At 41.2% G+C, this 14,790-nt stretch overlaps 1 protein-coding gene across 1 annotated transcript; it reads right to left on the bottom strand.

Moving 5' to 3' along the window:
• Positions 1-644: 644 nt before the first annotated feature.
• mpdu1b (mannose-P-dolichol utilization defect 1b) lies at positions 645-14,114 on the bottom strand. Its single transcript, XM_061709927.1, has 7 exons — positions 13,924-14,114; positions 10,105-10,170; positions 7,926-8,058; positions 4,890-4,975; positions 4,576-4,694; positions 1,414-1,524; positions 645-1,342 (listed from the first exon to the last, which is right to left on the bottom strand). Exons 1-7 carry the CDS (start codon positions 14,048-14,050, stop codon positions 1,211-1,213), a joined length of 774 nt encoding a protein of 257 aa, XP_061565911.1. The 5' UTR covers positions 14,051-14,114; the 3' UTR covers positions 645-1,210.
• Positions 14,115-14,790: the final 676 nt, after the last annotated feature.

Below are 14,790 nucleotides of genomic sequence, written 5' to 3'. Positions count from 1 at the left end.
TGGCCAGAGTTTAGCCGGAGTTTGGCCAGAGTTTAGCCGGAGTTTGGCCAGAGTTAGCCCAGAGTTTAGCCAGAGTTTGGCCAGAGTTAGCCCAGAGTTTGGCCAGAGTTTAGGTGGAGTTAGCCCAGAGTTAGCCCAGAGTTTGGCCAGAGTTTGGCCGGAGTTTGGCCGGAGTTAGCCCAGAGTTTAGCCAGAGTTTAGCCAGAGTTAGCCCAGAGTTTAGCCAGAGTTAGCCCGAGTTAGCCCAGAGTTTGGACAGAGTTTAGCCGGAGTTTGGCCAGAGTTTAGCCGGAGTTTGGCCAGAGTAAGCCGGAGTTTGGCCAGAGTTAGCCCGGAGTTTGGCCAGAGTTTAGCTGGAGTTTGGCCAGAGTTTAGCTGGAGTTTGGCCAGAGTTTAGCTGGAGTTTGGCCAGAGTTAGCCTGGAGTTTAGCCGCAGCCAAATCGCCAGTTTACTTTTTAGATTTTCTTTTTAGATTTAATGGACATAAATCCATACGGGATTCAAGCCACAATGTGACCTCGGTGCTGTAATAGTCGGTGATTTAAGGCGGTATTTTTACTGGGTCAATATCACAGATGTCCTTCGTATCTACGGTGGCCGCGTCTTCAAGTTCAATGAGACGGCATCGGCATCCTGGGACTCTTTATTTAACAAATAATCTTTACTGGATATTTTCAAACTCATTTATTTGACAACAAAAAAAAAACAAAAACAGAAATAAACATCCAAACAATCAACCAGAATCAGAAAGGAAAAGTGGAACTAGTGCTGGACGCAGGACAAGAGAAGAAGAGTTTCTGGATTCAGCTTTAACTAACAGACGAGTTGGAGACTTGGCTTTATTCCCACTGAGACCTCGGCCGTCTGCAGCATCAGCATCAGATTCATCACCATCATCATCACCATGATCATCAGCAGTGAAGATGATGATGATGAAGATGATGATGATGATGATGATAATGGTGGTGATGATGATGATGATGACTCCAGACATCCTGGTTCTTCCTCATCTCCACCACGTCATGCTGCGTCGTGGATCAGCCGTGCTGCATCAGGAATGTAAAGACAGTGGAGAGCAGAGAAGTCCAGCAGAAGCAGCTGTCAATCATGAAGCTTGTCTCCGCCCCCCCGGGCTGCCCCTCTGCTCATTGGCTCATTTGTTCTCAGGTGGATTAAAGTGACTGCCGTCCCCCGTTACTCCCGCCGCTGCTACTCCCTCTTCTTCCGGCTCCTGGCCTGCTCCGGCGAGCTGTTCCAGTAGTACAGCACCTGCAGGGCGATGACGCCGTTGCAGCTGGAGGAGATGACGTACGTGAGGGCCATCAGGGCGTCGCCGGTCTCCTGGACAGAAACACGCGTCAGCCATCGGGGAAGGGAGGCGCCGCGCGGCGACCAGGAGGAGGCCAGCTTACCTGCACGGTGGTGAAGATGCGAGCCAGCGAGCCGGCGAACAGCAGGAAGACGGACACGGCCGACAGCTGACCCGTGTGGCCGTTTTGGAAGTTGGCAGCTACCTGGATCAGCTGTGGACGACAGAGACACCTCAGGCTCTGGTCACCATGGTAACGGAGCACGTTAAAACTAGGCTTGTGATGAAAAAATCGATTTCCCAATTCTAAATCGATTCTCATATTAATTCCTAAAAATTAATGTCTAAAGATCAATTTTTTAATTTTTTTTAATTTTATTTATGTATTTTTTTCATCATTACATTACAACTTTTGGTTATTTTTTTGTTTATCCCCAAAAAAATCAATGTTTTGTTGGACACGAGAATAACTGGTGCCATATTTTTGCCTTTAAATATGTTTAAAGGTATGAAAACATTAAAGTGTTAGGTTATAATTGCATAAATTGTCTATATTTCATTACTTTATATACTGTCTTGGGGTTACATTTGCAAAAAATGCTAAAAACCAAATGCTCAAAAATTAAAAACCAAAATAGACCGAAAATGGAACAAATAAAAACGGAATGTGGGAAAAACTAAAACTGATTTCATCCGTCTCTGTTTCCTCCCTGGATCTGTTTGGTAATTCTGATCCACGATGTTTCTGAAAGCAGTTCTATCAGCATTCTGGGAGGTGATTGGTCCTTACTGCATCATTAGCTACTAATACTTGCTGTTTAATCTCAATATAATACTAGTAGTAATATTTTGCATAAATACAGTCATATAATTCATGCAACAGCTGGAAAAACAGTTTTAATAACACTAACCCAAATCAATATCGGAATCGAATCAGATCGAATCAAATCTTGATAATCGATTCTGAATCTTAAGAATCGCAATCGAATCTTGACATTTGAATCGATCCCCAGCCCTAGTTAAAACATCAGAGGACCAGGCACAGCGTGATACAACTTACAATTGTTTTAAGGGCACATCTGACTGAGACAAGACTAGCCAAAATCTTCCCTACTGTTGACCCTTCATGCCCTCGCTGTAAAGGTCAACCAGCAGATTATATCCACATGTTCTGGTCCTGCCCCAAATTTAACACATTCTGGAGCAGCATTAACGCCTATTCCACGATGCTTCAAAAAGTCATCAACCCCAATCCTGTATGTGCCCTATTTGGATTCGCTCCTGAAACGCACTCCCTTAAAGGGGACCTATTATGGAAAACACATTTTCTCTTGCTTTAACATATATAAAGTGGTCTCCCCTCAGCCTGACAACTCAGAGAAGGAGGAAAGCAACCAAATTCTGCAGTGTCTGTACAGCCGCCCGGATGAGCCGTCCAGTGTGATGCTCCTGTCGTTACGTAACCAAAAAGCGATTTACATCGGTTGGCCTCCGATGCGTGAAACCATGCCCACAACTAACTCCACCGGCCGGAGCTTACGCCATTTTTCCGTAGCGGTGTATCGCGTCATTCAGGCAGCCAATCAGCACAGAGTCTCATTATCATAGCCCCGCCCACTCAGAATCCCGCATAGATAATGAGGTTAGAGAATGGGAAGATAAAGACATGGCTCAGAGGCTGAATTTCTAATTTATTTAGCAAAAACAATCAAAAGCTTGTTTTTAAGACATTCAAGGCCTGTTTAAAATTATTATTAGATGCCATGATAGGTCCCCTTTAAAGGAAAAGCTTATGTAATTATAGCTTTATCCTCCTTGATTGTCAGACGTCTCATCCTTTCCTGGAAAGAACAGGCTCCACCTAACTTCACGAGGTGGATTAGAGATGTCATGCCTTTTTTGAAGTTGGAGAAAATCAGATACATCCTTAAAGGCTCCTCGCAAAACTTTAGGAAAATTTGGGCTCACTTTTTAGAGTATTATGAGAGTTTACAAACACCACTGAATTACAACTAGAATATTATTCTCATAGTGAGGCGGTGGCTTCCCCTCATAATATCCTTCATTATTATTTTTGCAATTTAATAGTATACCCCCCCCTTTTTTTCCCCTCTTTCTTTTTTCTTAATTTTACATTTTATTTTTTACACTGGAATATTGTTCTATATTGTATATGCTCCTTCTGTAATCCTGAGTTATACAAAAACCTCAATGGACAATCATCTTTATGTACATCTGGACTGGATTGTTGGGAGGGTTGGGGTGGGTAGTGGGTGAGGGATCTTGTACACAGGGGTGATAGTAAAAAAAAATCCTGAGCCTGAACTTTTTTTCCCTGGGAGGTAAGCGAGCCCCTAAGCCAAGATATATGCCCTGATCAACACAATTGTCATTTTTTGTCCTCTTAAAGTGTAAGTCTGGTGTAAATTGACCCATGGTCCTGTTGTTCAAGCTCACCACATGCAGCCCATAGAAAACAGAATGAGACAATTGAACAACGTAGGCCAGGGGTGTGATTCCCTGGGACAACATTTTGATAAAATAGTTCATTAAATTGAATATTCTGATGACTTTTGTAGATTTTCCATATTTTTGTAGATATGCCTCCACGCTGCCAAACACACACAAACACAACCGCATGTGAAGTGACTGCTGAATGGTCTGAGGCCGTTGACTCGCTGTTTTGGTAGGAAACAGATCCAGGGCGAGAGAGAGTCGTCGAAATAAAAGCACCAACCTAATAAAATACGGTGAAATTCTTTCATTTAAGGAATATAATTTACAGGAAGTCCAAGAGCCATTAAGTTGACCGTTTGCTTTAATTGTATTACATAGTTAATGTCTATTTTATACGTTTTATGTTGGTGAACACATTTATTTTGGTGATTTGACACCTGGAGCCTGGTGACGCGAGGCTAGAATCAATCTGATTGGCCAAAACCCAAGACCTCCCCCTACACTATTACCGATTGGCTTAAGTATGGCTACTGGTGTGGTTTTGAGTGAACGCGTCTCTCGGATCTACGCAAACTTGATTTTATTTATTTTTTTCTCGCAAACACCTCGGTATGCCGGAAATCCGGCGTGACGCCGGAGCGCTATATCCCCTGTGTATACTTGTAAGTATTTGAATATTGCAGCCATACTATGCTTGTATTCTCTATAACCTGTAACGCTGTAAACATATGTATATTGCTTAATGTAAAACCAATCAAAATCTCTAAAAGAAATAAAAAACAGCAGAGGAAGAAGTGTGGGACCTCACCCTGCCCACGATGATGGCGGGCATGTTGAACGCCTGCATGGACGTCACCACCGACATGGGCGTGGCCGGAGACAGGAGGAGGAGCAGCAGGCCCACGTACACGCCCAGGAAGAGGAGGCCTGAACACACACACACACACACACACACACACACACACACACACACACACACACACACACACACACACACACACACACACACACACACACACACACACACACACACACACACACACACACACACACACACACACAGGTGTTAGCGTCTCTGGGGGCGGAGCTAAAACAGCTCCTACTGAGCGTGCTCAGTCTCACCTCTGGCCGTCCGTCCCCCGTACATCTGGATGAGGAAGCCGATGGCGAGAGTCTGCAGCATGAGGAAGAGCGCCTCCCCCCAGGCGCTGAGGAGAGACAACAGACCGGGTTAGCGGGGCAGAAGCTTCAGGAACACGTTACCCAGGCGCCTGGCGGCGCCGCGGCCGGCAGCTCCGCCCCACCGTGAAGCTAACGCATCAGGACAGACGTCCAGCTTTACCTTCAGGCTGATCTGGTATCAAACATTTCAGCCTACAGTCTCTGTGGGGGGGTTGGACCCAGCGAGGCCGGTAGAAGCAGGATGTTAATGTAGATTTAAATTCTTCACGGTCGGTTATGAGTCTTGAGAAGCTTAGGTTTGCCCTCAAAGGTTCCTTAGATTTATTTGAAAGGACCTGGAGACCTCTGCTAAGTCATATTGAGTCTTTGACATCTCTAGGTTGATGTGCTGACTGAGCCCCCCTTCCCCTCATCTTTTTTTTTTTACTTTTTTTCCCCCTTATTATTACTATTATTGTTTTGTTTTGTTTTTGTTTTCCTCTTTATACTTGGTTGTTTTTCTTGTCTATGGGTTTGTTGTGAGTGCGGTTGTGGGGATGGGAATGTGGGAGGGATAAAAAAAAAAAAAAAAGGTGGGAAAAAAGGAAGGAGGGAAGTATTTCCTGTTGTACTACTGTTCTATGTTGTGAATTTCCTGTCATTTACGCTTCTCCTTCCTGTATCCAAATTCAAAACAAATGCTGATTTGCGCAACTTTTCGCTCACGTTCTTGTAAATCTTCTATCCCGGTACTTTCAACAGTCTACAAATGCAGAAATGTTCATATCCTTCATTACATTTATGAAGTGATTAGTCTCCTCCTGGTCTTGAGTTTCTCCGTGTTTAGAAGAACTTCCTGAACTCAAAAGACCAGGATTCCTTGTGAACAGAGCATGAGCAGAAAACAAATTCCTGTTCCGTTTGATGGGGATATCCTGTTAGGTGAATACATGATCGAATATTGAGGTTTTAAAAGGAGTAACCCAGGGCTCATATTTGGGTTTTTAAAATCTGGAATATGAGCAAATTCGGGTTATTCAAAGGGGTTATTGGTGTTTACATGGCCGTGCAAAACCGGGTTATTGCAAATATTCGGGTTTTAAAAGGGTTATTGACTGCATGTAAACGCAGTCACTAAAGCACATTTCCTGCAGTTTGCAGACGGCCAGCAGAAGAATGAAGAGAAGAAGAAACACGTAAACAACGGATGCTACTTGCTTTTTAAACATACAGCCCGTCGTAGCGATTTGGATCAAAAGAACCCATATAGAGGACCTTTATATGGGTGTAATATGACAGCAAGACCTGAACCCACTCGTCGGTCCATCCAGGGTTTTTTCACGTAGCTAAATGTGTCCAGTCCAAATGATTCCGATGATTTGTGGTCCTGATCCCCCCCCCCACCGGGAGGTTCCTGCTGGCCAACCTGAGGACACCTAGACAGGAATGTCTTTGCCCCCAGTAAAAGGTTCCTGGAGGATGCTGTTGAAGGACAGTTCCAACGCACCAACGATGCACCCAGAACCGCTGCTGGTGGAACCCTACTGTGATGTCACCACAGCTGGAGGAGGAGCTTCAGCAGGACCGACTTTATTCACAAAATTTTGACTTTTTTCCTCAACATTTCGACTTTTTCTCGAAATTGTACTTCCATATTAATCTCGATATTTCAACTTTCTTCTCGACATTTCAACTATTTTCTCAAAGTGCATAATGAGAAGAAAATCTTCCTCCTCTGGCCCTAATACTCTTCCGTAAGATACAGTATGTGGGAGAGGGATGTAAACGGAGTTTGGAACAGATTCATGAGCAAATGTTTATAAAGATGGAGCGTTACTGCTCTTAAACGATGGACGCCGTCAACAGACAAGGTTAGTGGAGGTCGTCAACAGACAAGGTTAGTGGAGGTCGTCAACAGATGTATTACCGCATTGGCCCGAACATAAGACGGTGATTTTTGCACTGAAATAAGACTGAAAAGTGGGGATCGTCTTCCATTCGGGGTCTAGACATTATACCCATTCACAACACTAGATGGCGCCAGATATCTTTAAAGCGAATGCTGAACTTAACTCCCCAGGACAAAGCCAACCCCTGTCATGAAGAAGAAAAATAAATAAAAAATAGCAGTAAGAAAGAAAGGAGAAGAAAATAAGAGAAGAGATAACAGAAAGTGGAGAAACGTAGCGACAATCTGGAGAAAAGTGGGTGTAAGATCGGCAGGTTAACCGGCAGCTGAGAAGTTATGATGCAAACTTCAAGATGATGATTTGCTCGCTTCCCTGACGCCCCGGTCTGACCTCACCCCTCATTGCAATACATACATTACCAATTTTAACTCTAATAATTATTCCTGGCATTATCATGATATATTGTTTCATAGTGTATTATTATATTAAGTTATGAAATCTCATGGGACGTTATATTATACATGTATTATTATATTGTAATATATTATAGTATGGTGATATAATTTGGTTATATGTTATAATATTTTATAAAAAATGTTATATTAGGATATTACTATGTATTACTACTGTATGTTAATAAATAAAATAATAATAAAAAGAAAAAAAAAGATGATGATTTGAATGATGCAAAATAACATGCTTTTTCTGTCGAATATATTGTTATAATAATTTGTTTCAGATGTACTGTAATTATTTTCTGTATAAAAATGTAATTACAAAATTGTACTTCAACATTATTCTCGACATTTCGACTTATTTCTAGAAGTGCATAATAAAAAATAAAAAAATCTTCTCTAAACCTCCTCTAAAATATTAATTTTATTTTTCTCCTGCCTGGCTCTTCCGTAGTTGACGATGACGTCAACGGATGTCGCTAACAGCCGAGCTCCGCAGGTGTGGCTCCTGTGATGTCCGTCCTCATTAAAGCCACTTAGCAGGTGTGTTAATCGGAGGGAGTTAAACACGTTTAGTTCACAACGGGAGCTGGCTGGATCTGGGCGACGGCCGCGGTTCCCGGTGCCGGTACCTGAAGGGGAACTGGTTGGCGATGCTGTAGGCCATGGTCCCGGTGATGGCCAGCAGCTCCAGCAGCACGGACTTGAAGCTCAGCCCCTCAGCGCTCCTCGCTGACATCAACTTCAGGATCTGAGGCAGCTTCACTGTGGAGAACAGAGAGCATCTTCACTCATTCATGCTGGAGGAAACATCTACTGAGAGTTCCTACTGAAAGAAACATCTACTGAGAGTTCCTGCTGAAGGAAACATCTACTGAGAGTTCCTGCTGAAGGAAACATCTACTGAGAGTTCCTGCTGGAGGAAACATCTACTGAGAGTTCCTGCTGAAGGAAACATCTACTGAGAGTTCCTGCTGGAGGAAACATCTACTGAGAGTTCCTGCTGGAGGAAACATCTACTGAGAGTTCCTGCTGGAGGAAACATCTACTGAGAGTTCCTGCTGAAGGAAACATCTACTGAGAGTTCCTACTGGAGGAAACATCTACTGAGAGTTCCTGCTGGAGGAAACATCTACTGAGAGTTCCTGCTGGAGGAAACATCTACTGAGAGTTCCTGCTGAAGGAAACATCTACTGAGAGTTCCTACTGAAGGAAACATCTACTGAGAGTTCCTGCTGAAGGAAACATCTACTGAGAGTTCCTGCTGAAGGAAACATCTACTGAGAGTTCCTGCTGAAGGAAACATCTAGTGAGAGTTCCTGCTGAAGGAAACATCTACTGAGAGGAAACATCTACTGAGAGTTCCTGCTGAAGGAAACATCATCTGAGAGTTCCTGCTGGAGGAAACATCTACTGAGAGTTCCTGCTGAAAGAAACATCTACTGAGAGGAAACATCTACTGAGAGTTCCTGATGTAAAAAGTGGATCTACTGATGCTGGATCATGAAGGTATCTGCCATCACTCAAATGTTTATTTTTGTCCTCTTTGGTTTCATTTTTGTTTAACCCTTGTGCTGTCTTTAGGTCAAGGGAGGGTGAAGGGAGAAAATGAATGGAGGAATGAAGGAAAGAAGGAAGTAAGGGAAAAAAGAAGGAATGAAGGAAAGAAGGAAGGGAGGGAGGAAGGAAAGAAGGAAGGAAGGAAAGAAGAAAGGAAGGAAGGAAGGAAAGAAGGAAGGAAGGAAGGAAGGAAAGAAGGAAGGAAGAAAGGAAGGAAGGAAGGAAGGAAAGAAGAAAGGAAGAGAAAAAGGAATGAAAGAAGGAAGGGAAAAAACAAGGAAAGAATGTATGAGGGGAGAAAGGAAGGGAGGAAGAAAAGAAAAGAAGGAAGGAAGGGAGGAAAGAAGAAAGGAAGGAAGGAAGGAAAGAAGAAAGGAAGGAAGGAAGGAAAGAAGGAAGGAAGGAAAGAAGAAAGGAAGGAAGGAAGGAAAGAAGAAAGGAAGGAAAGAAGAAAGGAAGGAAGGAAGGAAAGAAGGAAGGAAGGAAGGAAGGAAAGAAGAAAGGAAGGAAAGAAGAAAGGAAGGAAGGAAGGAAAGAAGGAAGGAAGGAAGGAAGGAAAGAAGAAAGGAAGAGAAAAAGGAATGAAAGAAGGAAGGGAAAAAACAAGGAAAGAATGTATGAGGGGAGAAAGGAAGGGAGGAAGAAAAGAAAAGAAGGAAGGAAGGGAGGAAAGAAGGAAGGAAGGGAGAAAAGAAAGAAGGGAGGAAAGAATGAAGTAGGAAAGGGAGTAAGGAAGGGAGAAAAGATGGAAGGAAGGAAGGAAAGAAGGAAGTAAGGAAGAAAGGAGAACAGAAGGAAAGAAGGAAGAAAGTAGGAAAGGGAGGAAAGAAGGGAGAAAAGGAAAGGAGGGAGGTAGGAAGGAATGGAGAAAAGGAAAGAAAGAAGGGAGGGAAGGAAGGAAGGAATGGAGAAAATAAGGAAGGAAAAGCAAAGAAGGTAATAAAGGAACGAATGACGGAAGGGAGGTAGGAAGAAAAAGGAGTAAAGGAGGAAAAGAGGAAAGGAAGAAGGAAGGAGAGAGCATGGCAGGAGGAAAGAAGGATAGAAGAATTGGGTCATTTTGACCCAAAGACAGCACAAGGGTTAATTAAATTAGGACGTTATCTTATTTTTCATATCTGATGACCAACAAAGTTTCAGCCTTACATCTGCAATTGATGAATCAACATTATTTGTGTATTTGTCTGGACTCCACACAGAAACATCTAGAACTGAACTACACTGGTGGAAAGTAAGGAGGCGGAGGTTTACCCATCACTGATCCCAGGATGATGCCGATCCCCAGGACCTTGCTCAGCACGATCTTCAGACATGGCACTGGAACAGAACACACAGAAGGGGTCAGACGCACCCACAACATCTGGAGACCTGGGCCCGGATTCACAAAACATTCTTAAGAAAAAAAATCTTCTTAAGTGTCATTCTTTTCTTAAGTTCAGTCTTAAGAAGAAAAAAAGAGAAGAAGTAATATTCTCCAAAAAAGTTCTAAGTATTTTCTCAACTTTCTTCTTAAGAAAAAACTTAAGAATAAATGGTATTCTTGAAATAAAAGTTCTCAAATTTGTTCTTGGCTTTTTTCTTAACTTTAAGACAACCTTGACCTGTCAATTTCTTCTGTGAAAAGGTAAGAATCTAATATCACCTTTTTCAACACATTTTAGACTAGTAGGTCATAGTTTGGGGATATACTTTGTAATTAATTACACAAAGAGCCTGTTAACTGTTTGTTAGCATGTTAGTTAGCGTGGTAGTTAATTATTATTAATTTCCCCAATAGTATTTTTTTCGGCACATTAATCTCATCCACCAAAACCTTGAAAAGCTCCTGCATCTCTTTTTCTTCTTCTCCATGTTTAGTGAGTGACTGACGGTTGAGACCCAAACTACCTGTATAAATGTAGTTTGTTGGCGCGTGCAATGCAATGACATATTTTAAGAAGTTCTTAAGTAGGAAAAATAAGAATAAAAATAAGAAATTCTTAGGAAATGACAGTGCTTGCACTTAAGAACTTTCTTATGAACTTCTTAATTTTAGATCTTAAGACATTTCTTAAGAACATATTGGTGAATCTGGCCCCAGGTCACAAACACCTCTCAACTCAACTTTATTTATAAAGCACTTTAAAACAACCACAGCTGAAACAAGGTGCTGTACACAAATAAATAAAACAACACAGGAACATAAGACAATTTACAAGAAATAAATACTAAAATAATGGTTTATTGTTTTTAAAACGAATTGAAAACAATAACTAAGAACAAACCATAAAAACAGGAGCAGAGTCTCATGCAATGTTGAAAGCCAAGGAATAAAAATGGGTTTTAAGACGAGTTTTAAAAATTGACAGGGATGAGGCTTATCTAATGTTTAAAGGAAGCTTGTTCAATAATTTTGGAGCGGCAACAGAAAAAGCTGTACCCCTCTGAGCTTCCTCTTTGACCTCGGTACCTGCCGGAGCAGCAGATCAGCTGACCTGAGGCCCCGAGCAGGAGCTCAGAGGTCAAGCGGGGCTCGACCATTTAAAGATTTAAAAACAAATAAAGGAATCTTAAAATGGACTCTAAAATGCACAGGCAGCCAATGGAGGGAGGCTACGATGGGAGTTATGTGCTCCCTCTTACGTTCTCCAGTTAAGAGGCGAGCGGCTGCGTTTTGCACCAACTGGAGACGTGCGATGGAGGACTGACTGACTCCAAAATAAAGTGCATTACAGTAATCCAGCCGAGATGTGATGAAGGCATGGATTACTGGTTCAAAGTGCTTTTGTGCAAGGAAGGACTTCACCTTTGCCAGCTGTCTAATATGAAAAAAGCTGGACTTCACCACAGCACTAATTTGCCGATCTAGTTTAAAATCACTGTCCATCTTAAAACCCAAGTTTGTGACTATTGTCATCAGGGAGGGGTTTACAAGGGCCACTGGGACCAAACACCATCACCTCTGTTTTTTTCTCGTTCTAAGTATCTAACTCTACTTTCCATTAGTGGTCACCTCCAGGACGGAGACTTGAGTAAACTCCCTGGTCCAGGGACTGGGACCCCTGTCATAAGAAACTGCTAAAGAAACTGAGGGCTTTTATTATAGAAACAAAGCCTGTTTTAACATTGTTGCCAAGAAAAAACTGGTAAAGGCAACTTTTTTAAGCACTCTGCACTATGGGGACATTATTCATATGCATGCTGCCTCCTCAAAACTTAATTGCCTTGATACAGTATATCACAGTGCTTTACGTTTTATTACTAACTCAGCGTTTAGGACACATCACTGTGTTCTCTATTCTCTGGTCTCCTGGCCCTCACTGACCCTGAGGAGACAACACAATTGGATTATTTTTATTTACAAAGCCATTCTGAATAAACTCCCCTCATATCTTTCCAACTTGTTGTCTCCAGTTCACAGTGTGTACAGCTCCCGCTCTTCCACACGGAAGCTGTATAAAGTCCCCAGGATTCATACAGAACTTGGCAAAGCAGCTTTCTCCTACGCTGCTCCCTGGACCTGGAACCACATTCAGAACTCTCTTAAACTTTCTGGACTCATCTCCTTGGGTGAATTCAAGGTTCTTCTTAAACAGAAACTAACAGAAATGTGCAGCTGCTATTTTTAATGTAAGGTATTGTAATGTTGTTGTTAAATTGATTTTATTGTTGTTGCACCAGTTAAGCCTCTTGGCCAGGTCTCCCTCGCAAAAGAGATTTAATTTCAAGGGATTTTCCTGGTAAAATAAGGTAAAATAAATAAGTTACAGCCCTGGTCCCGGGACTGTCAGGGTTTAACTTGATCAGATAACTGTTGTAGTTAAGTTTAATCTGGTCCTTCCATCCAGAGGGTAGATGTCGTCAAGTCGCAGGTAAAAATCATCAAGATACATTGTGGGACATGTAGTTTTGGTCCACGACGTGCGTCTACAACAGTATGGGATCATACTCCAAACTGCATGCAGGAATTGTTCCAAATAAAAGAAACCCGCTATGACCTGAGGGGGAAACTCATGTTTGAGACGATGACAGTAAGAACAAACATTAAAAAGAGATGTACATCAATTAAGGCAAGAGAAATATGGAATAGTTGTGACAACGATCTAAAAATGTGCAGTTCTATCTACAAGTTCAAGAAAATGTTTAAAGAAAATATTGTAAATAAAAATAAAACACTATAACTATAAAGTATATTATCAAAAACATTCTATAATGTGAAACGTCAATTTTATATTTTCTTATTTATTTTTTGTCTTCTTTATGCATTGTTTGTTTTTCATGGATTAATGTTAATGTTTCAGATTTAAGCTGATCACAAAAGGGTCGGCACTATAAACTACGGCTTCAGCCTACACCTTTTCGGCAAAAGCAATGTTTATTTTACTTTTTTCATTTTGTTTTGTAAAATAACTTGTACAATAATAGAATAGAAGACTTTATTTATCTCCCAGAGGAGAAATTCAGTCGTGCAGCAGCCAAAACACACACACACTTTATACAAAAGATTTAAAATAGAAATAACCAATAAGTGGTTAAATAATAAAAAGAGCAATATAAAAAGTAGAAAAAGAGTATGTACAAGAGAGAAAAAAATAGTAAACACCAAAAAAATGGATAATATTTACAAAAAATGTACAAATATTTTCAAAAATACTTGAGGTATTTGAGGTATTTAAAGACAATTCATTCATATAATAATATAACGTAATGTTCAAGGGCCTGTTAAGAGTTATTATTTGATTGCCATGATGATTTACATGGATTAAATCTCTTGAAAATGTGTTGATACCGAATGAAATCAATTTAAAATCAACTTTTCAGGTGAGTGACGTGTCTCCTCCGTGTTACCTCTTTACTGAGCCGGGTCTCATCAAACACGAATATAAACACACGAGTAAATCAACAGAAAAAAACACAAATACATGCATAAATAGATACATAAATGCATGATGTATGTATATATTATCTATATTTATATAGATACATAAATGCAGGTAAGGGGTGTGAGGCTGGAACGTCATCTATGTCCTAAGTCGCAGTCACGGACAACTTCCTGTTTCTGCCGTTTTCTGACTGAAATCAGACTCTTACCGTCCAGGAAGTTGAAGTTGAGGAAGAACTCGTCGTAGCAGGACTCCGGCAGGACATAATCCAGCAAAAGTCCTCTAAAAGGAGCAATGAAAGAAGAAACTTTCCCCGAACCCGCTCCGTCTGCCATGTCCGCTGTGTCACACAGTCACCCGTCCCATCAGTTCCGCCGCAGCACAAAGGTTCCGCCACGGGCACTTGTTTTTCTATTACTGTTGTTTGTTTGTTTTGTTTTTAATGACAAAGAGAAAATCATATACAATTTTGTTGAGGTGACACAATATTAAGACCTAGAATAAACTATATATATATATATATATATATATATATATATATATATATATATATATATATATATATATATATATAGATATATAGATAGATAGATAGATAGATAGATATGCTTTATTCCAGACTCAAAGGTCCATACACAAATACAATCAAGAACACACAATACAAAAGATAAAAAAACAACAACACAGAAATAAAAAATAGTCTAATGACTCATTTTAAAAGACACTTATACTAATGCTCCCAAAACTGAGACGTGTAGCGTGTGACACTGTACATAATGTTCACCAGTACCACAACAATTTGATTATCCGAATGATTTAACCGACAGATAAACCTGTACATTACATTTCATCAACAGATTGCAGTGTGTTCACTCCAGCACTCACAAACATCTCACTCGTCCTCGTCCATCTGGGCCTTTTTAACAGTATCCTCAGGGCATCATTGTATGCCACTTGCAGTCTCTGAAGGCTGGCTTTTTTTATAGTTCAGCCACAGATGTGCAGTGTACAGAAGGAGATGGAGAAGGACTCCCACCCCATGAAGGACACCTTCAGAGCGCTGAAGAGCTCATTC

Source organism: Cololabis saira, chromosome 20, assembly GCF_033807715.1.
Source record: "Cololabis saira isolate AMF1-May2022 chromosome 20, fColSai1.1, whole genome shotgun sequence".
Lineage (NCBI taxonomy): Eukaryota > Metazoa > Chordata > Actinopteri > Beloniformes > Belonidae > Cololabis > Cololabis saira.
This window is presented reverse-complemented; position numbering and strand designations above follow the sequence as displayed.